General features: G+C 53.5%; 1 protein-coding gene across 1 annotated transcript; it reads left to right on the top strand.

The window, feature by feature from the left end:
* Positions 1–4244: 4244 nt before the first annotated feature.
* Slc35f6 (solute carrier family 35 member F6) lies at positions 4245–15931 on the top strand. Its single transcript, XM_003472894.5, has 6 exons — positions 4245–4431; positions 11313–11385; positions 12142–12313; positions 12521–12733; positions 13457–13567; positions 14794–15931. Exons 1-6 carry the CDS (start codon positions 4355–4357, stop codon positions 15261–15263), a joined length of 1116 nt encoding a protein of 371 aa, XP_003472942.1. The 5' UTR covers positions 4245–4354; the 3' UTR covers positions 15264–15931.
* The last annotated feature ends 6611 nt before the right edge of the window (positions 15932–22542 follow it).

The raw sequence follows: 22542 nt of genomic DNA, 5'->3' as shown, positions 1-22542 counted from the left end.
AGCTCCTGCAGTAGGCTTCAGCAAACCAGAGGACAACACAGAGTCACTCAGACTAAATACCACCAAGTCTGACTGAAGTTTTTTTGTTGTTGTTTTGTCTTGTTTTTTTTGTCTTTTTCCTTTTTTTTTTATCGGTACCAGGGATCGAACTCACGACTGCCTGCTTGCAAAGCAAGCACTTATGTCACTGAGCTCAATCCCCAGGCCCCTGAAGTTTTAATAAAGAAGGTAGATCCCCAAATAGACCGGTGTTTCCTGAAAAAAAAGAAATTCCAGTCTCCCTGAGTCAACAAAGCAAGTCTCCTTGTTTTAACCCTTACAAAAAAGTAACCAAAGTAACCTGATGATAATCTTACTCTTTCCTGTCCTCACTCTAATTTCAACTTCCACGGCCCCACTTGTGCTGCTCCCCGGCAGGATCTGCTTTGGAGAGTGGAGGGTACCCCACCATGAATCGTAAATAAAAGCCAACAAGGTTAATAACTAACTCTGCTGCCATCAGAGACCTAAGCCCTCTGAAAATAGCCATCTCCTTTAATTTGCAGGTGTTAGCTATTTTGTCCCAGTAACAGAAAGTGACTAACGCACCCGTCAAGAGATACAACTGGCCTAGTCACATTTACAATAGCAAACCTGCGTACTCTTTACCTCTTCCCAGTCTCAGCCCTCATGCACCCGCCTAGTTCCTTGAATTTAGCTAGATTCAAAAATTACCAATTCTCAGGGGCCAGGCACCTGCCTGGCAAGCACAAGGTTATAAGTTTGATCTCCGGTACAAAAAAAGCAAAAACAGGTTAAAATCACTAATTCTGGAGATCATACAGCTGAGCTCTATTATTATATTCCCACCACTGCTGCTGTAGATAATACCACTGACATTTTGGTTGTGATGATAACCCAAGGTTCCTTTTATGGATTCAAAGCTGTTTGTGCTGAAAACATCACTCTTCACTTGGGTCTAAGAAGATGTCCAATAAATAATGTTTTGAGATCAGAAGGTTGACCTGAGAGCACGCTAATGACCCTTTTTTCTGAACATGTATCCCGTCTTGAGCCTTGGATAACACATGTGCAGATCACTGATGATTTTCCACGCTTCAATCCCTGGTACCAATAAAAAAAAAAAGGAAAAAGATAAAAAGGACTTCTGTGAAACCTGAGCCCAGGAAGATCAAGCTCTGGGTACAGGCCTGATACAGACTGCGTACCTGATCCAAGACACTTGTGATTGTCATCCTTTGGATCCCCGATCCCTTGAGAATCTATCCCTTCACCCAACTCCGTCTCTTCTCACATGGCTACATGGTTAATGGCGCATTCCTTTCCTCTATGAATCTCAAACTTCTGGATGGAAATGATCTTGTCTGGTGTCATGATTTGTGTCTAGATGTCCCCCAAAACCTCAAACACTGTGACTGCGATCCAAGTATTATAATCCCTTTTCCAGTTTTCCTCACAATCCAAACAGTTATATTTATAATCCCATTAAGACCTTATTTGCAGTCCCGGCAAGTTATTTCCAATCTACCACGTCCAATGCAACCCACAGCAAGAGTAAAGACAGTAAGACATATTCAAAATTAAGGGCAGCCAAGGGCTCCTAAATCCAATCCCTGGGATACTTCGGACAAAGACTCTGACCCAAGGCCTCTCCCAGAATTTATTATCTTGTGAAGAAAGGGTTGGCTCGAGGATGAATGACGGGGAGGAGAACACTGAGGAGTAACCTGACCTGGCGAGGCCGGTGGGGGGAAAGCATCTTTGTGAAATGCAGGGAGAATGACGAGCAGAAGGACTAATCAACATAATTCAATTAAGGTACCAACTGAATTGTTTCTGGAGACTGTTGCTTCAGCTTCTGACACGTAACTTCTGTGCCTGGGGACTCATAGCCTCTTTGTGTGGAGGCTCATACCCAGGTAACAATCCTGGAGCTGACTGGCTCTGTCATCCTACTGTACTCCCATCTTTTACAGAGAACACTAGGAAAGGAAACAGAAGACTGTCTGATGGCTTTAGATGTTACATACCAGGAGCTCAGCTAGCCTTATTTGCAATGCTTAGAGCCAATTGAACAGAGAAGGAAATACCATAGCCAGCTCTGTACATATCAGCATATGGAAATACGCCTCGATATAATCAATGTTGCAGCAATTGTTCTGCATTCAAGGGGAGTCTCCCACACTCATGCAGTCATAGAGGGAGTTTTTCAGAGGTGGCTGGATCTGGAATACGCAGCGCTGGGCTCAAGGATTGTGATTACATTAGTCCACTGATTGGTCTGGCACAGTCCTGGGTAGGATTAAGGGTGCCCACCCTGGGTGTGATAAAATATAAGGGACAGAAAGAGAGCTAGTGCTGTCACTGGTTGCTTGCTGCTTCTTGCTGTCACCTGCTTTGCTGCCCTCTGCCCACCACGAACTGTTTCTGTTCCGCAATGCCCCTCTGCCATGCCAGTCTGCCTGGGAGCCAGTCAATTATGGACTGAAACCTCTACAAACTGTGAGTCTCCCTTAACTTTGAGTGTCAGGTATTTTGTCTCAGCAACAAGAAAAGTAATTAAGACATCTGGCTACTCATCAGGGTCACATTCCTGACTCTATGCCTTACATTTAGTGGGTTCTGTGTGTTTGTCAACGTCCTCCTTTGTCCCAGGTTCCAGAGACAGCCATTTCATGAGTGGGTAGGCCATCTTGAGAAATTAAAATTCACTTTATGGTATAACTACAAAGACTGTGCTGCTAGTGACCTCATGTTGGACTGGTGACACCAATATCACTAGTATTGTTTACTTTGAGACAGTGCCTTTGGCCTGAAAACGCAGAGCAAATGGCTCAGAGCCCTACTGAGTGATTCCATGTTGCCTATAGGAACTGTTTCCCACGGAAAGGGACTGTCAGCTGGTGTGTGCTGCCTCAGCCGGTCCCCGAGGACAGTTGTGTTTCATTCATCCTATGCCCAGTGTCTCAGTAAATGTTTGGATAAATGAATATCTTCAAAGTCACATAAAACTGGTGTGGACAAAAACCTCAGAAGAGCCTCCTCCTGGGTCTCCTACCCTCTGCGAAGGACATCAGCTCCAATAAAGGAGAGTTCTAGAACATCTGCAGGGCGCAGACAGGATCCTCATTCGCTGGCGCCTCCAAGCCACTGAGCTCACCACTGCTTTCTGCAGGAAAGCCCTTCCTTCCCCTGTCTACTAGCCAGTGCTCTCCTTTGTCCAGGACTCCCTTATTTCTAACCCTTTCTCCAGCAGCTCTTCCTGCCACGGGCAGGTGTGCTGCAGATCCCTGAAGGTTCTTCTGGGTATTCACTGCCCCTGTTCACAAGATCAAGGCAGTCTGCCGACAAGCACAAAGTAGCAGATGGGTCCTATGTCTGTGCCTCCGTAATTAGAGCCGTACTAATGAGGGAAATCTGCATATTAAGTCAAAGCAGACCCCCAAAGGGGTCTTGCCTCTCTGCTATGTCAGGGTGTAGACACAGCCTGGGGCACTGAAGAGGAAGGTAGACACCTGCACAGGTGAGAATAGGGGTAAGATTCTAAAATCCAAAAGGCCTCTGCAGACAAACCTAGGGACAGCCTCGATGCCTGGATGCCTCTGAGCCACGCCTAGATCCACGAAGGAGCCAGCGGGCCGGGTTTAGTTCAGGGTCTGCACAGAAGGCACCTGCTTCAGAGACTAAAGAATCTGAGTTCAACTCCCGTCCCCTCTACCACTTGTAAGCATGTCAGTTTTGCCTGTAAATTGATCTCCCTGGCAGCTGGAACTACAGTCCTACTCCACTTTGCCGGGAGATGAACAACTCAGAGGGCTGGGATCCCTAGGAACACGTCCCAGGCCCCCAGGCCCTCCCTGAGGACCCTGGAGAGAGGACGTTTCCACTTCTTGGCTAGTATCAGACGTGATCCAGCTCAGCCTTACCAAGGGTTTACGAAATGCGCTAACATCCACGCTGCATCTTCACCGTTCCGCCCACCGGTCCCCTCTACAAACAGGGAGGCCACAGCGCTGGCCTGGCCTGCGTGAAGCCCCGGGTTCAATCCCCGGTCCTGCAAGGAAGAAAAAAGAGGTGGGAGGAGGAAGCGGGGAATACCGAGCTGCGACTACAGAGCTGAGAACAGACAGCCGGCACCAGAGCAGGACCGCGGAGCCCAGGAACCAGGACTTGGAAGCATTCCCGGCGCGGCGTGGCGCGGGGCGGGGCTGGGCGGGGCGAGCGGGGGCGGGGCGAACGTGAGGGGCGGGGCCGCTCGGGTCACGTGGCTTCCCGGCCCGGAAGCGCTCGAGCTGGAGACCCCCGGGTGACCGGGCGGGCGGTGTGGACCCCTGTGGCCTCCCGCGTTCCCACCATGGCCTGGACCAAGTACCAGCTGTTCCTGGCCGGGCTCATGCTTGTCACCGGCTCGATCAACACGCTCTCGGCAAAGTGAGTCTGGGTCTGGCGGGGAGGGGGGCTGCCGGGCTGCGGGCGCTGGCCGCTCCGCGCTCCCCTCCGCCGGTCGCCTTTCCGGTTTCCTCCGCGGTCGCCCCTGAGGGGCGGCTCGCGCTGTTTAGGGACCACCGCAGGGCTGCCAGGCCGTGGGAATCTCAAAGCCGGCGGCCTGGTTTGGGGGATCCGAGCCCCAGCACAGAGTCGGCCTTACTCCACGGCTGGACTTTGCGCCCCCAGTTCCCTTCGGCGGCTGGGGCAGGGACCTAGCGGAGAAGGCTCCTGGATTCGGGCACGCGGACTGATTGGAGGGGCCGTGCAGGCCGAGTGACCGGCGAGCGGACAGGGCAGAGGCAGCAGGCGCGAGGCTGCCCACGGGCTGTTTCTGAAGCAGGGGCGGGAGCTGCGCCTGCCACCTAAGTGGGGTTCTGTGAGAGGTGCAGACTTGCAGGCAGGGGAAGCTAGCTCAAAGCGACTGGTAACCAGCCCCAAATGGCTGAGAGGGACTGTTGATTCGGAAAGTGACATGCTGAAAGACTGATTGGAAAAAAGAAAGAAGCGGTATGGACAATCTGGAGGTCCACCTGCATGCATTGGGGCAGAGAAAAACCACTCTGGCTATTGCTAACAAATGAAGGCAATTAGGAGAGAAGAAATGAGGCGCGAGGGGTGGGGCAGGTGGGAAAGTGAAGAGTGACCTGAGCCACAAGATGAGGGTTTCTGCCTGGAGGAAGAGAAATGGTCTTAACCCAACCGGGAGCATAGGTGGGCAGTTTAGCTCTGGTATGGTGTGCAGAAACGGTAAGGCCAGTCCCCAGGAGTTGAGCACCCAGAGCCCAGAGCAGCCGGAGGCGGAGGGACTGAGTGTTGTCTCCTCTCTGTCATGGACAAGAAGTTCCTCCCCGGGGCAGTTTTTTGCCGCTTTCTCTGTGCTCATCTCAGAGCAGGACTCTCCATCTCCCGTTCATCATCTAAAAGCCCAGTTCCCAAAGCCTGGCCTTTATCAGAAATGATTCCAGGGTGCACATGAAGAAGAGTGGACAGTGGTCCTCACCCAGGCAAGCCTTACTTCCACCTGGCAAGTGCCTGCTCTGAAGCCAGCAGGTCAGTGTGCTGACTCCCAGTGCAAGCATGGCTATCCTCTGCACTGTCCTCCAAGTCTCCTGGGTCTTCTGGGAGATTCCTGTGACTTAGTGGTAGAGTGCTTACCTACCATCCCAAGGCCCTGGGTTTCATCTGGAGCACCGCAAAGAGAGAATCTTTGAGCCTCGTGAGGGATGTCCCTGTTTCTTACTCATTTTTGAACCGTTTGTATCTAGCAGTCCTGTCAGTGATATGAAAGGTGCTTCAGAGGTGAGACAGAGAGAAATACTCAATTCCCCAGATACATGTAAGATACATACAAAGTGAGAGGAAAGCAACCAAGAAAAGGTCCTTGATTTTGAGATGCTTACACAGCCTGAGATGGACATGGCAGTCGCAGTGTCCTTCCCCTAATGGAGGACACAGTCCATGGGGCTCTAGTGGCACCATCCATCTCTCTGGTTCACCTCTGATCAGCTGTACCCTGTGAGGAGCTGCTGGCCTCCTGCACCCCGGAGGTCACACCTTGTGACTGAGGGTTCCCATCTCAGTCAGGACCTGAACACAGCACAAGTCTTCCATCTAACTGTCACACCAGCCAGAGTCTTGGTCACTTACTTGGAACACAGCTATAAGTCTTGCCAAATTGTTGTCCCCAAGGAGAATCTCATTAGCTGTTTACTACTGGGATAAACTGTACTGAGTCAGCTGCTTCCTTCAAAAGCTCAAACCAGTCAGGTGGCAAGCCAGGGGGCCTTTAGTCCCTGGAGGTTTCTCTCTTGGAGGTTGCCTGAGAATCGGGAAACAAGTTCTCAGGTGAGAGACCCAACCCTTGGTCACATCCCCTGCCCTGTAACCTGGGGCCTCTCAGAAGCTTCCCACCCTGCAACAAGCCCCGGAGTTGGATGCTAAGCAGTATTCTAAGTCCAAACTGTGAAGAGGATGCTCTTAGACAGAAAGAATGAGGGAGAGCAGCCTAACATCTTGATGTGAATTATAGATTGAAAGTCACATTTCCGACCTGCAGTTTCCATCAGGCGCAGAGAGACAGGCCTGTGATTACGGTCAGCATGGTCAGCCTGTCACAGTTAGCACCCAGATCTACCAAGTGCCTGGCCCTGCTCTGGGCGCCTTTCATGTAAACCCAGAGAATTCTTATAAGCCTGCTTTTATAACTCATCATTTCTGGATAAGGAAACTGATGGTGTGGTAAAGTTACCAAATTCAACAAGTGTCAGCTGGCAGAGTCTCTAGAATCTGTTCCCTTAACCGCCAGTGGGAATAGCAGATCATTTGGGGGTACTTAGAATCATTCAAAACAGAAATCCAAGAAAAAGTTGCTTTCCAAGTTGGCCGGTCAGTGAGGAGTAACGGCTAGCACCCAGGCCTCGGGACATTAGTCCTGTCCCATTCTTTAAGACCCCGAAGTCTTGCCTCCTTGGGCTTTCCTCTCTTTTCTCCCCAAGGAAGCAAGCCTGTGTCTGAGGGTAACCTCTCCTGGGACTGGGCAGCAGCCCTCTGATCAGACCGGGGAACCCTGTCATCGCGCTACTTCTCTTCCGCCTGGAACCAGCTTACGAGTTCTGTGACTCTTGCGATGCCTTGGCCTGTAATAGAAGCACCATGCTTCTCCCGGCTTCTCAGAAGACTCAGGGCAGTGGATGAGGAAGTGCATGTGGGCGGGGCTGGAATCCAAACCCAGCTCTTCTCCACCTATTCAGCAGCTTTCGGGAGGATGCAGGGAGATGTCACATGCCCCTGGCGTGCAAAACACCAGTCAGGCCACCCCTCCCAGGGAAGAGTCTGCTTCCCCTTTCCCTGGCTGTGTTCTCACCCCTCCTCAGCACCTTCTGTTGATCGCCTCCCTGAGATCCGTCTATTTCTGTCTTCCTGGACCAGTCCCCGTTTTAGAGCCGGTTCTTCCCAGTTTTGCTTAGGTTCTGCATCTGAAGAGCCAAGGCCAAGCAGTCACTCCATAGAGATAGAGACTCGTAGTCAGGAATCCTTTCCAAAGGCTGAGTCCCCTCCCAGCTTTGCTGCAGCACCAGCCAGGGTGGGCAGATGGGCCCGACTTCCCTTCTCCCAAGACCTACAATCTTGCCCGGCACCACCAGGCTTCTATTAGAGAAGAGTCTTTCACTGTCCTTTCCTGCCAGTTCCAATTTTTTTGCCCCTGGTACTTCTCCACCCTTGGGTTCCAAGAACTCTCGGGACAGTTGCTTCAAAGGAGTTGAAGGACCAGTTTGGGAAGCCTACAGTGGAGAGGAGTGTACAGAAGGAACACGGGACTCAGGAGCTTGTGGGATGAGTCACCAGACCTCCCTGAGCCTTCATTCCTATAAAACAGACAAGACGCGCCCTGCCTGCCTCCTTCCTGGACAGTGGGCCGAGGAAGGCGCTGGCATCTGTGGAGGTGAGAGGGCTCCATGTCACATATAAGCCAGGGCCACCTGCTCCTAAGCCTTAGGACCCTAGAGCAGTGGAGGAGCCTTGGCCCTCCTCTAGATCCTTGTCCTCTGGATGCCTAGGCAGAGGGACCTGATTGTCTGGCCTTGACAAGCTGGGGACACAGCAGGAAACAGCAGAGATTCTGTGGGAATGGACATGCAGCTGATGGGCCCGAGCCAGCCACATCGGCCTCTTCCTGAATATGCCCGCCACCCTGGCCACACTCGGTCACATAGCACCCACAATCCTGCACTGAGTGTGAGCAGGGCCCGCCAGGAAGTGACTCACTGCTCAGCATGGGCACCCCGCTCCGCAGCCTGCCTGCCCACACTGGGAACCCTGGAGAGACCCTCAGCTGCCAGAGGTCTCCGTCATGGGCCTCACCCTGTCCCCCAGGAGGCAGTGCCCACAGAGGAAAGAGGCTCTGTCTACACAGCTGACCTCTCACCCCCACAGTGGGGCGAGAGGAGTCTGGAGTAAGATGGAACCTCATAACAGAGCATAAGTGTGCAAGAGGAGCGCAGAGCCGACTGGCCATTCTGGGTGCCAGCCTGGGAGCTGCCCACATCTCAGTACCTGAGGAGCTCTGTGTCCCTCTGGCCCTGGGTTTCTTTCCTGTCAGATAAGGAAGTCCGTGAGATGCAGGCTGAGTTTCTTCAGTTTCCACATTTCTGGGCCCTGGGAAGTGCAGGGGCAGTGGCCTGTGCCCCTCTAGACAGATGCCTAGGCCTCAGCCAGCTGAGCCAAAGCTGTCTCCTGTCCCCAGAGACCTAGAATGCTGAGCTGCTGCTCCTCAGCCTAAAGAGACTCCAGGGCAGAGCAGCCGTGGGCTGATACCCAGTCCCTCAGGTTACTGGGCTCTTAGATACAAAGAGATTCCATTTCCCTAGCCGGCAGCCGGCCAGCTTAGCCTGTCCAGGCACACCTACCTTAGAGAAAGCCACAACAACTGGGGGAAGAGGGAGCTCAGTCCAGCCGCCGCAGAGGGCTGAGGGTCACAGCAGGCCTGCTTTGGCCCACATCGCGTCCGTGTCCTGTCCTGCCCCGAGGACCCAGAGCTACAGCCAGTAGTTGGGCAGGTTCCCCAGGTTCTCTGTGCCCTCTCAGCAGCCATGTCAAGACTTGCCCTGCTTTCGGCCTGCCCTCCACCCTCTCTCTCAGCCCCCTGCCCCACTCCAAGAACCACAAACCCTCCCCACCTCTCCAGTTTTTCCACATTGCTGGATGCAGGCAGGGTCCCCCACTGCCCAGGGTTTGCCATAGCCGCCTCCTTCCCTCACCCTGGGACGTAGGCTTAGGCCTCCACGTAGACATGCTCACTCCTTGAGATCACTGTCAGATGTCTGTGTGTCCCTCATGGTGGCCCAAGAGCTCCACCACACCCAGCTGGCCCTGAGTCCCCATCATGTCTTTGTCCTGGGTGGGAGAGGTGCTCCGAGCTGCCCTGCCCCAGCTTTGGGACACAAAGAAGCCAGGGCTGCTAGGCAGGATGTTTGTCAAACCCAGACCATGGGCCCAGCACAGCCAGGGGCTCAAGCTCTGTAGCTCTGTGGGAAGCACAGGAAACAGAAGGCTCTCCCGCCCTGTGGGAGCTCAGGCTTGTGGTAGATAAGCCAGGAGTGTGTGGCAGTCACGGCAGTGTGGCGGCTGTGAAAGGCACCTCAGGAGAGGACATGTCACAGAAAGAATCCTGAGTGTCACACTTTGCCATCTGCGTCTGAGGCGTTGCTGTGGGAGCGGGACCCACCCCACGGAAAGCAGCTCTGCACAGCAGGGGACGCGGCTGACACAGCGAGAGCAGCGTCAGCAGAACCAGGGTGTCCAGCGTAAGGAAGGAGTCACTGTCTTGCCGGCCTCTGTCTGGACTGGGTCACATGCTTGGCTCTGGGCCTGGACCCACCAGGGCGCGTCCGGGGGTCAGCAACCAGAGGAGCAAAGGTTAGGAAGGACTGGCGCTGTGGTCAGGTGAGAAGATCCAGGAGGCAGAAAAGTCCCCAGATAGCGGAGGGACATTCAAGTGAAGGACTGGGCTGGACTCCAGAGACAGTGGCCTGGCAGAAATGGGATTCACAAGAGGAAGTTGTGCAGAGATGGCAGATGGTTCCGAACGATGTGTGGCCGCCACCCGAACACCGTGCTGTGGAGGCATCTGGGCTCAGCAGGGACAGTGCACAGGAACTCAATGCTGCCTGTCTCGCCATCCACCGTGGTGTCCACTGTCACTTCCCAGCTGCAGTGCATTTGCCCCCGCTTTAGGACCAGGCTCACAAGGACCTTTCGGGCTCCATAAAGATGACCTGGTAGTCTTCTCCAGGGCCGGTACCCCTCTCAGACCAGAGAATCTTTTTGTTTAATTTGGGGTTTTTTGTCTTTTGAGACAAGGTCTTGCTATGCAGTTCAGGCTGGCCTTGAGCTCTCTTTGTAACCCAGGCTGTTCTCAAACTTGCAATGATCCTCCTGCCTCAGCCTTCTGAGTGCTAGGATTACAGGTATGTGCCACTATGCCCAATTTGTGTGTTGTTTTGATGGGATTTTTTAGTTTGGTTGCTTGCTTGCTTGTTTTTTGAAACAAAGTGTCACTAGTCCAACTTAACCTCAGATTTGTGGTCCTCCTGCCCCAGCCTCCCCTACTGAGATTACAAGTGTGCAGCACCATGCATGGTGACCAGAGGAGCTTGACCCTTTTTGTGCTTCAGATCCCTTTGACAGCCTGGTATAGCTGATGGTCATCATCTTAATGTCTTAAAATGTGCAACTAAGAGACCAAAGATTATAAAAGGAACAGATTAAGTTTAAAACAAGGTTATCAGACACTGAAAAGCAAATTTGCAAGATAATGATAGATACATACATGTTTATTAATATATTAGTATTAATATAGTGGGGGCTGGGGATTCAGCTCAGCGGCATAAAAGCCTGCCTTGCAAGCAGGCAGTCGTCAGTTCAATCCCCGGTACCGATAAAAATGAAAAAGACAAAAAAAAAAAATGAGCCTGCCTTGCAAGTGTGCGGTTGTGAGTTTGTTCCCTGGTACCGATAAAAAAGAAAAAGACAAAAAAAAAAAAAAGAAGAAAAAAAATTTTCAAGTAGTGGGTCCAGGGACTGATTTTGATGCGTAATGAACATCAGTGATGCTTCACTGTAAATACTGAGACTTCAATGCGATTTCTGTGAGCCAATGCAGTACCACGTTCATACGTCGAGGACCTGAAGATTTAAAACCTTTGCTGGAGAGTCTGGCCCTTCCGAGAGGTGCCCAACAGGGGCTGATTCTTTGCGTGTGGACCTCTGAGCACTGGGAAGAGGGAGCTCAGGCACCACACTGACCTTCCGTGCTTCTGCTGCAGGTGGGCGGACAACTTCAAAGCCGAGGGCTGCGGAGGGAGCGAGGAGCACAGCTTCCAGCACCCGTTCCTCCAGGTAGGGGCCCTGGCCCTTTCCGTCTCCCCGGCCTCCCATGGGTGCCCGGGACAGGCTGTTTCCTGGCTCCCCTGCTCCCCGGAGAGCCGTCTGCCTCTTGCTGTCCTCACGGCACACAGCACACACTAGAACAAGGCTGGGGTCTGCAAGTGTCCCTGGCAGAGGGCCAGAGGGCACAGGCTCTGCAGGAGGCCACAATCCCAACAAGTGGTGATGCCCACACCGCATCCAGTCAGGATACAGGGGATGCACTGGCCCATGTGTGCACCAGCAGCTCAGGCGGCCACTGGGACAGGACGGTCCCTGTCCATGGAAGATACCCCGTTGCTGGACTGCGAATCATGTGGCTCACTTTTCAGTCCTGGCTAGGTCAGCATTCCTGAAGTCTGAAGCTTTCTCGGGCCCAGTTGCTTCTCCTGGAATTTTGGGGTTTGCTGAGTGAATCACACACCCTGAGGGGGCCTCTTGGGGCAGATCCAGGAGGCTGTGTGGCCTCCCACAGCAGCTCTCCTCTTGTCTGTTGGACAAGTCAGTGTCCTAGGTCAGGTTTTACTTAAAGAAAGACAGAGTTGGGCTGGGGATTTAACTCAGCGGCATAAGCACCTGCCTTGCAAGCAGGCAGTTGTGAGTTCGATCCCTGGTACCGATAAAAAGGAAAAAGACAAAACAAAAAAGAAAGAGTTAAAAAACACTGCTGTTCAAGGATTCCCGCCAAGATCTCTTCCTCTCTGAGTCGTCAACTTTCCGTCCCTGCAGGCAGTGGGCATGTTCCTGGGAGAGTTCTCCTGCCTGGCTGCCTTCTACCTGCTCCAGTGCAGAGCCACAGGGCACTCAGACTCCGGCGTGGACCCCCAGCAGCCCTTCCACCCCCTTCTTTTCCTGCCCCCAGCCCTCTGTGACATGACGGGCACCAGCATCATGTATGTGGGTGAGTAGCCGGGCCAGGCTGTGTCCTGAAGGGGCCACCAGTGGAACAGCACCCGCACACGCGCTCTCCCGCACACTTCACTTGTGAACTTGCACGGCACCAGGGCTGCTAGTGGCTCTGTATGTGCATCATCTTGGCTCTGCACCAGATCGGGGCAAGCCAGCCTTTGACCTCAAGATAGAGCTAATAGTCGTGTCTCTCTTCTAGCCCTGAACATGACCAGCGCCTCCAGCTTCCAGATGCTACGAGGTTCAGTGATCATATTCACAGGCCTGCTCTCAGTGGCCTTCCTGGGCCGGAGGCTGGCAATCAGCCAGTGGCTGGGCATCCTGGCCACCATCGTGGGGCTGGTGGTCGTGGGCCTGGCTGACCTCCTGAGCAAGCCTGACAGTGAACACAAGCTCAGCGAAGTGATCACAGGTGCGGCCCTTGGGACCCAGCGGCTGCCTGTCCTGCCCTGTTCCGTCCCATTCTCCTGGGGAGCCCATCAGAGTCAGCCCACAGACTTAGTCAAGGTCCTGGGTGAGGGCACACATCTGCCACCAAGGGGTGGGAGAGAGTACAGGGGAGCCTGGAGAGGTGCGTGACTGTGAGAAGGAGGGGCAAGGGGTGTGAGCAGACAGGTGGGAGCCGGAAGTCAGAGCAGGGGACCGCTGTGTGCTGCGAGGCATAAGCACAGACCCCAGCTGCTGCCCAGAGAGGCCTTAGAAGGGCCACTTCCTGAGCACTTGGTGTGTGCCCAGCCTGGCACTGAGCACCATGTCATGCTTGTCACAGGTGCCCTCCCAGTCCCCACAAGGAGCCATTACAGCCCACTTTTTGATAGAGTGACCACTCTGGGTTACCAAGAGTCAGAATGGAACCAGAAACGTCTGCCTCAAACACATGACTCCTACAAGGCCACATACCCTGAGCTGCACCCCTCGGGCCCGGCGGGTCTGCAGCCTGGGAGGGCCTGCCCACTTTGCCTGCCCCTCCGGCACCAGAGAGTCCGGCACCCCAGTCAGGATTGTGCCCCGGGAACTGCACAGGGGCTGGAAAAGTTAGGAGGTGGTGTGTGCTGTCCCTGGGGCCCTCCGGTCACCACCCCCTGACTCCAGCCCTGGGGCAGCCCTGGCTTCATCTTGACTGTCCCTTCCTCAGGGGACCTGCTGATCATCATGGCCCAGATCATTGTCGCCATCCAGATGGTGCTAGAAGAGAAGTTCATCTATAAGCACAACGTGCACCCACTCCGGGCAGTGGGCACCGAGGGTGCGTGTGGGCACGGGGCAGGGAGGCATGGTGGACGGGACATGCTGAGGGTCAGCTTGTGGCATCAGACACACGTACGAAGCAAGGGGCAGGTGCTGGTGACCACTGGTGGGGGGGGCCGCCTGCCCCACCTCCTTCCTCAGGTGGGAGTTGAGGGTCCTCTGACACCTACTGTGCTGGGCTGAGGGGACCAAGGACAAAGAGGACCCCATCTTGGGGAGGTCACCAGCAAAAAAGAGGGCCTGGCAAAGCACGAGAGCCTGCACTGGTCGTGCTCAAGTGATGCCTCGTTTGCCAAGCAAGTCTGAGTCTCACAGGGCAAAGAAGCTGTCATTGAAGTCACAGATTCCAACAGGCAGGAGTGGGGTACAGGCAGGGCAGAGGTTGGGAAGCCAGTGTGAGTACTTGGGGCACACTGTAGGTCTTATCGTTGGGGAAATTTAGTAGGGGTCCTGTCATGGAGAGCTGTGGTGTCAGGCGTGGATTTAGGCTAAGTCACAAGCAGGAGGAGCAACCAAAGGTTTCTGAGCAGAGAATCAGCTATCAAAATGATGCTTTAAAAGATACAAGACGAGCAACACAGATCAGAGCTGTCCCTGTAGAGTGGACGAGCGCCTACCAGGAGCTCTTGGGCTCTGGCCCAGTGTGGGCAGAGTCGCTGACAGCTGAACGGAGATCAGTTACACGGAAAAGCACGCTGTCTGTTCCACTCATTTTAACTTCTAGTAAGGTCTTCTGAATGAAGCTGCACGTTTACTTACATCCCAGGACAGGCTAGTTTCCTGTCACTGACCAACTGCACACTGAATTAGCTGTGTTTTACCAAACTTAAAAAAGCAGTGTAGGGAGTTGAAGCCAGCAGTTCTTTTTCAAATGAACAAAACAGAATTTAAGCATCAGCAAGCATTGTACATGGCAAGGGAAGCTGTTGTTTTGGGAGTGTGTGTGCACGCGTGTGCGTACTTGTGTGCCTGAGAACACGCCTTGGGGTCACAGCATAAAATGGATTTTTTATTTTCGGCCCAATCAGAAGCTACTGGGTGGAGATAGGGAAAGGGTCAGAGCCTGGTGCATGAATCCGTGTTCCCTGAGAGGTGGACGGGTGGGGCCAGGAGTGGACCAGAAGCAGAACAGAAGGAGAGGCCCGAGTTCAGAGGCCGCCGTGCTGTGGGCCGCGCCGAGAGGCTGAGGCAGGAGGAGACAGTAACTCTTCCGCCCCGCCCCAGGCCTCTTCGGCTTCGTGATCCTGTCGCTGCTGCTGGTGCCTATGTACTACATCCCCGCTGGCTCCTTCAGCGGGAACCCTCGAGGGACCCTGGAGGATGCCCTGGATGCCTTCTGCCAGCTTGGCCGGCAGCCACTCATCGCCCTGGCACTGCTGGGCAACATCAGCAGCATCGCCTTCTTCAACTTCGCGGGCGTCAGCGTCACCAAGGAACTGAGCGCCACAACGCGCATGGTGCTGGACAGCCTGCGCACTGTGGTCATCTGGGCAGTGAGCCTGGCCGTGGGCTGGGAGCACTTCCACGCGCTGCAGATCCTTGGCTTCCTCATCCTCCTGCTGGGCACCGCCCTCTACAACGGGCTGCACCACCCACTGCTGGCCTGCCTGTCCCGGGGCTGGCACCCTGCGCGGGAGAGCGAGCGCGAGAGACTGCTGGGTGGCAGCCGGACTCCCATCAACGAGGCCAGCTGAGCTCCCGGGATCTCCCTGCTGCCCAGTGCTCCCTCTTCACCCCGAGGCCACTGGTGGGCCCTGAATGCCTGCCCCCTCCCCGCCACCCACTACGGCAGCTGCTGACTGGAAGATGACATGACACCTGAGTCCTCTTCCCACTGCCTGCAGCGGGTGTGACCACCGTCTCTGCTGCAGCACTAGGGCTGAATCGTGAACACTAGCGGCAGGAATTTACAGTCGTAGCATTCTGCATCATAAGCTAGATGATTATGACAGATTATTTAGTTTATGAGTCATCCAAAGAAGGGAAGTTGATGAACAATTTCAAAGCAGAACTAAGCACCATATTTTCTAAAGTATGTAAAATACTTCTTAAACCTGGGGAGCTGGTTTCAGTTTAAACTCTTCTACAAACTCAGTAAGTGCTCCCCAGCCTGTCAGCTCTGGAAAGTGGGTGTCCACACTGCGGCCTTGGTGCCTCCTGGCCCCAGCATCCTGCGGGTCTCTGGTGTGGACAGCCCAAGACCAGAGGAAGTGTCCCTGAATGCCTGCCATCCCTGTGCCTCTGCTGATGATCTCATTGGCTGTCCCCTGCCTCCCTGCCTGGGGACAGAGCCCAGGGCGAGTTCAGGCGGCCTGTGATGGTCATCTTATGAATTTCATTTTAAAGATGAGGAAACCGAGAACCAGAGTTGTAAATTGTTTGGCTGTGGTGGGTGGGGAGTCCTCTGCTGTCACCACTGGATGGGAACCTGGGGGAGCCTTGGCCAGGTGGCCACGTGACTGCAGCAGATGGGCCCTAGGGCACCCCCAGGTCTCAGCCCCACCCCCAGGCCCTGGATGCCTGGAGAACCCCAGGATGATGGACTGACTAGGATTCATAGAGCTAGAGGAGTTCTCCGTGGGAAGGGGCCTTTGGGAGCGAGGTCCACAGGCTGTGTTGGATTCTAGCCGGGGGTTACCACGGGTTGAGGGAGGGGCCTCTCCGTTCCCCCAGCTCTGTGTCCCAGGGAGAAAGAATCAGGCAGTGAGGGTGCAGGAGATGATGCGGCTGTCTGACCTGAAAAACGGGCCTTAGGGTGTTGTTTTAAGCTTTATTTTCTAAGAACAAATAGAACGTTGGCAGTATTGGACTTTTTATGTGGTGAAAGGAAAGGGGCACAGGAGGACTCCGGGGCGTGGCATCGCGAACGGGGAAAGCTCTGGGGTACCAGAAGCTTAGAAATCTAGTGCTGGGCTCATTTGTGTAGATGGAGGCAGTAAAGCCCAGAGAGCTAAAGGAACTCCCCCGAGGTCCCACCGCTGGCCGCAGGCGAAGCTAGATGTCCAGGTTCTCTCCTTGCTGTCCTTGATGTCCTTGCTCTCCCAGGCTCGTCCTTACGGTCCAGCACTGCTCACCTGCGGCGGCTGTCCACCTGCGTGCTCCACTGCGCAGTGTCTCAGAGGTGTTTGGGCAGTGCTTGGCCTTTATTTGAGTGCTGCGCAGGGATTCAGTGTTTGAAGGTCAGGGGGTTGTAACAGTTTGTGATGAAGGGAGCAGAGGATGAGGAGGGGCTGGCCCATCAGACCTGCCACTCAGGCAAATCACCTCCCAAGGAGCTTTGGGGCTTCACATCACTACTGAAGGGCGCCCCCTCCATCTACAGGATCAGCCGGCCATAACCTCCGGCTAGACTTGAAGGTGCTTGTCACTGCCCCACTCTTTGCCCTGGGGGTGCCACCTCGGAGGCTCTGAGGTCAGCAAGGGCATTGCCCAGATCGCGAGCTTCATGCAGAGGGGCGGAACATTTCCTTCCAGGATACCTGGAGGGATGTTTAAGCTAACAGTAGGGAGGGGTCCTTCAGTCGCAGGGACACTGCACCTGGGGAGTGGCAGCCCTTGGAGGTGGGCTCCCGCCTGCCATATTGAAGGAGCTGTCTGGCGTCGCACACCCACCCCGCATTCCCGCACCCCCTTTCTGAGTGCAGGAGGGAGCACTCCACTGTGTGGTGGAAGTGCTCTTGCGGCCATGACCCTGGTGACAGCCTTCTGGAGAACTTGGTTCCATCTAATTGAAACAACTGCGTTTTCATGAACTACTCTGTCCCCTCCCTGGCAGAGCTACCCTGGGTCCCCTCAAGGGCTGGATTGGCCCTCGGGCTGCTTTCCTGTGGAGACTGCCCACGGGCAGAGACGCAGGACTGACCAGGCGTTTCTGTGGGTCTCACTTTGTCCTCAGGTCATGAGCAAACAGTATTCAAGGAGGTCAGAGCTGCCCCTGGTGACCTTGGTAGGAAAAGGGCACTGGTGTCCTCAGCACCGCAGAGGGCTGGCTGGGCAGCTTGCCTGCCTCTCGGGGGTGCTCCTCCCTGAGCGCGCTCGCCTCCCTGGGGTGCTCACTGGTAGTTGCTCTTGGTTGCCTTGCTTAGCTGCCCCCTCTGGCCTGCCAACTTGATCCTTTCAAAATCTGAGGGGGGGGGGATTTGCCATAAAGTAGTTTATAAACCACTTCAGGCACGTTGGGGCATGCCTGTGATCCTAGCTTTCGGGAGGCTGAGGCAGGAAGATCGCAAGTTCAACGCCAGTCAAGATAACTTAGCAAGATTCCTACTGAAGAAAGAAAAAGAGCTGGGGATGTAGCTCGGTGCTCCCTGATTCCAGTTTCCTGAACTGGGGAGAAAAAATGTTTCTAACCCACCCACCTTCATTAAGAAGTGACCCAAAACAAACTTTTTAGATGAAGGGAAACAGCCCTACCCTGGGATGGTGCCACACCCCAAATTCCCCCGGGAGTAGCCCTAGCCACAGTGAGAACAAATGGGAGCCTGGGTTTGGGAAGGGTCTGAAAGTGTTTATAGACCACAGTTAGATTTCTAAGAAAGTGTTTATAGACCACAGTTAGATTTCTAAATCCTGCCTTATGCTGAAAGTGAATTCATTTGCTACACACATAATTTAAAACCATTTGCCACAAGACCAAACTGATGACCCAGAAGTCAGGACTCGCGCCTTCTGCCCCAGGGGCCCACACATCCAGGGGCCGCAGCCCTGAGCCTGGGATGGAGAGTACTTCATCCTGGTGAGTCAGCTTGGCAGGGAGCCGCCGCGCTGCCCACTGAGCCATCCTCCCTGCACGCTGCCCACAGAAGCCTCCTTTCAGCGTTTGCCCCAAACTCAAAGCTATCAAGTCTGCAGCCTACGGACAGGAAGGGAAACGTGACAGGCAGGTTTAAAGTGGGTTTTCTCCAAAGCCTGCAGAGGAGGAAGCTGCATTCCTGGCTGGGTGCAGAAGGCCGAGGACTGCAGCCCACCTCAAGTCCTCGCCTCGGCACAAGGCGGGGAGGTGTTGAGGCCTGCCTGCCTTTCCTGCCCTTGTCCCGGCTGCTGTCCCCGTGGTCACTACTTTGGTATTGCTGGAGCCACCCAGGCACAGGTGGTCAGGATCAACTTTTCTGTGTAATCCTGTGGTCACCCAGGGAGGTCGGCCCAGCCTGTAACCCTCTTCTATAAAATGGGGACAGGCTTGGGAGGCTGCACAGCTAAGCCTGGGTCATGCGGCAGGGCAGGATGAATGCTGCTTTGATCCACGTGGGCCACGTGACCCTCATCCTCACCTGCTGGCTTCCTGTCCACTGTCAAGGCCAAAGCCATGAGCTGTTCAGGCCCACACTGAGCTGGCACTCACAAGAAGCACCCTGTCATGAGAGCAAGACATTACGTAGGTCACATCCTCTGTGCTCCTCCCTCCCAGAGGGACAATTGGCACTTGTGTATCTCTGACTGCCTCTGCTGACAGGTGTATTCCCCTCCCACCCACCATGGCTGCCAGTGGCTCTAGCTCCTTTGTAAGCTTTGGTTACAACCAATCCCCCCCACTTGGGTCAGCCTCCCTGGAAATAATTCTACCCTAAAGGCAGCAATCCAAAGGCAGGTGCTGGGGGGAAGTCACGAGGGAGTGTTGCAGCCTCTCCAGAGGGCTGAGCCTGCCACTGAGCGCCTGCCAGGTGCTGAGGGCATCTTTGTGTTTAGTATTAGTTTTTCAGTCCCACAGGTAACACTCGATGAGGAAACAGACTTTGGGCAGTCATGGGAACTGATGGAGCCAACCACTGGCACAGATCTGCCAATGAAACCCTTTCCCCGCTGCTGGGCCAACCCAGGTGGCTTAAGGCACCTCCCCATAGAACCTCTGTCCACTGGCACAGTCCTCAGGAATCCCCACGCAGGGTGGCCGTCTGTCCACATGCACCTCTGCAGGACCTGCCAATTCATGTGAGCCCTTGAGACAGATGTGACAGGACAGGCACTTGGTCAAGGAGTTCTGCTCCTTCTTGCTCCCGCACCTGTCTCAGACACCTCTGCCCACTTCCAGGGGTCCCTGAAAAGCAGCAGGCACCTGCTCATGGGGACCATGACTCACATGACAACCCTATTCAACTGCCCTCCAGAGCCCTGAAAGGACACACTCCTCACTTACACCTGAAGTCCTGGAGGCTCAAAGAGATTCAACGTAATTGTTTCCAGAAAAGACAGTCCTAGCTCAAGCTGATAAAAAAGAAATGCTGCCAGGTGTGGTACACACCTGTAATCTCAGCACTTGGGAGGCTTAAATAGGAGGATCACTGGGAGCTGAAAGCTAGCGTGAGCTATTTACAAGTTCAGAGCCAGCCTGACTACATAGTGAAAACCTGTCTCCAAAAAAACCCAGTAAAAATAAAGAGCAAACAATACGTGTTAGCTGTGATTAGTTCTGTGTTTCATACTGGAATGATACTTGTGTATGACCTGTGTTTCCATGAACTGACGCGGACAGGAACCACATAGTGGGCGCCCATGCAGCGCTAGGACCTGGTACACTGCTTTGCATGTAAGAGGTGCTCAGTGTGCCTTCCATGAATTAAACACACAGGTTTTCACAGATTTTCACTGCAGTTACCTGAAGCAGGGTTCCTTCCATTAAGTACAAGAATTTAAGGTTAAGGCTTTGCTGTCACCAAAGATCAATGCACAAGGCTGGAGATATAACTCAGGGTTTAACATGCAAAAGGTGTTGGGTTCCAATCCAGCACTGCAAAAATAAAATAAATGTCTTAAAAGTCAAACAGGAAAGCTGGGGATTTAGCTCAGCAGCATAAGCACCTGCCTTGCCAGCAGGCAGTCATGAGCTTGATCCCCGGTACCAATAAAAAGGAAAAAGAAAAAAAAAATCAAACAGGAAGAAAAAGGGCGGATGATACAGTGAAATTTTTAGTTTAGTGGATGGGAGTGGACGGATCATGGCACCAAGCAACAGATTTAACATGCGTTTCTCACTGTTCCGGGTTCTAGGGTCCTCCCCTGCTCTGCCAGGTTTGTTATCATCCATAAACTGGAGAAGAAAATAGCTCTGCTTTGAATTTTTTCGTCGCTCCTTTTCTGTCAGCCTTACTAGGCAAGTGTCACCCCCAGAGGAGGGCTGGGTTCCTGCTCTGTCCCAGCAAGCTGTGCCAAGTGTGTGACCGCCCTAAGACACACCTGAGAGGACCCTGCTCCCGGTCACCAACATTCCCACCCACACATGCCCCAAATCTACCCATGCACACCCCAAATCGTGTGTCCCCTCCCTACATGCGCCCCAGGCTCCCTGTCTCCTTTGGGACTTCACTCCAGCTTCTGTTCATCCAGATAAACACTGTCCTGGGAGGGTGAGGAAGCCTGCATATCACAGCCGACCAGCAGTGAATCCAAAACGCATCACAGCAGCCCTGCATATTTCCTGTCACAGCTTTCAGAGGATGCATGGCTTCCCTTTTCACTTGTTTCAGAGGAGAAATGACAAACTGCAGGCAACAAGGGACAGGAACTGGAGAGTTAAAATGAAAGGGTTGCAGACAAAGACGAATAGTCTTAGAAGACCTCCATACTCACTGGGGAAAACTAGGTCATGAGAAGGAGACAAGAGAGTCATGAGAGCTGAGATGGGATATTGGTTAAAAAAGTAATGTCTAGCTGAGTGTGGTGGCTCACGCCTGTAATCCCAGCACTCAGGAGGCTGAGGCAGGAGGATCGCTATGAGTCCGAGACCAGCTGGGCTACAAAGTGAGCATATGGCCAGCCTGAACTGCATAGGGAGACCCTGTCTCAAAAAGACCAAAATAAAACTGAACAGGCTAGTGTTTCCAGACCCTCTGTCCTAGATACTGACACCTGGTGGTACTATCCTTATTCTCCTCTAAAAAATTCTGTGTTGATCTTAGTCTAGGCTGATGAGGCCTAGAGGCTTCGTGTATAGTGACAGTGTTCTGGGTTCTGGGATAGTAGGGACTTCTAGGCATTTTTTTTCTAGGTTTTTCTTGTCGTGAACAGAAAATTGGACAAAACAAATGCAACAGGTAGCCAAACTTTACTTTTGTTAAAGGTAGGGAAAGAAACATGCTCTGCAGACTTTGTGTGGGCCAATTAAAGTAGGAGAAGTATGTCTGGCAGAGTAAGAGTGGACCACTGTGGAAAAGAGCACAGTGGCCAAGAACTTCATGGTGCTGTCTTTATATCTCCCACGGCCTCAGGATGAGGTCCGGTCTAGCTGTCCTATCAAAAACCTACTTGATTTCTGCAACAAGAATTGAAGGGGGCACTTTCTGATTGGTTCCGCATGCAGGGTTTGGGTCTGGGTCTCCTGGATCTCCCTGACTGACAGCTCACACCCACTGGCCTGTCCAGTTCACCAAGCCCTAATCTGTAAGCTGCCTCAACAGCACCAGTGACAAGCACTGGGGGAGAATCAGAAGACAGAACCACCCACTTCCCTGCACAGCCACCACCTCCTCGCACACTGCTCATGAAGAGATAGGCCAGTAAAGCCCTGGGCTTACCCTTCATTTTGTAGTTACACAGAGCTGTGTCACCAAAAGCCTTATTCATTCCAGAATCAAGGATCAGGTGAGTTTCCTAGAGCTCTGGTTGGTTTCCAGGATCAGAAATCAGCAGAATTATTCTGCCCACTTTGATTTCTCATTTCTCTGATGTGCTTATTATCCAGCCAGTAGTAGGAGTACCAGAACTTACTAATGGCTGTATAGAAGTGGTCGCGGGAGCTGGTGGACACGGGTTCATCGGGAGCCATCCAACTACCCTGGGTCAGGAAGGACTGCTTTACCCCTGGTACCCAGTACCCAGTACCCAGCCTGAAGAGAGTCGCTACTGGATAATCCAGGGAATAATCCATTTCTACTTCACGTGTTTCAATCTGACTTTGGATTTTTATTTTCACCTACGTGGCCATGTCACTGCTAGTTTGGGTCCTTGCTTTAGTAATGATAGACATTAAAACTACAGCAC

This window comes from Cavia porcellus, unplaced genomic scaffold, assembly GCF_034190915.1.
Source record: "Cavia porcellus strain 051 isolate PalLab524CR breed Dunkin Hartley unplaced genomic scaffold, mCavPor4.1 scaffold_1, whole genome shotgun sequence".
Classification (NCBI taxonomy): Eukaryota; Metazoa; Chordata; class Mammalia; order Rodentia; family Caviidae; genus Cavia; species Cavia porcellus.
The sequence above is the reverse complement of the archived record's forward strand: the minus strand, read 5'-3'. Positions and strand labels throughout refer to the sequence as shown.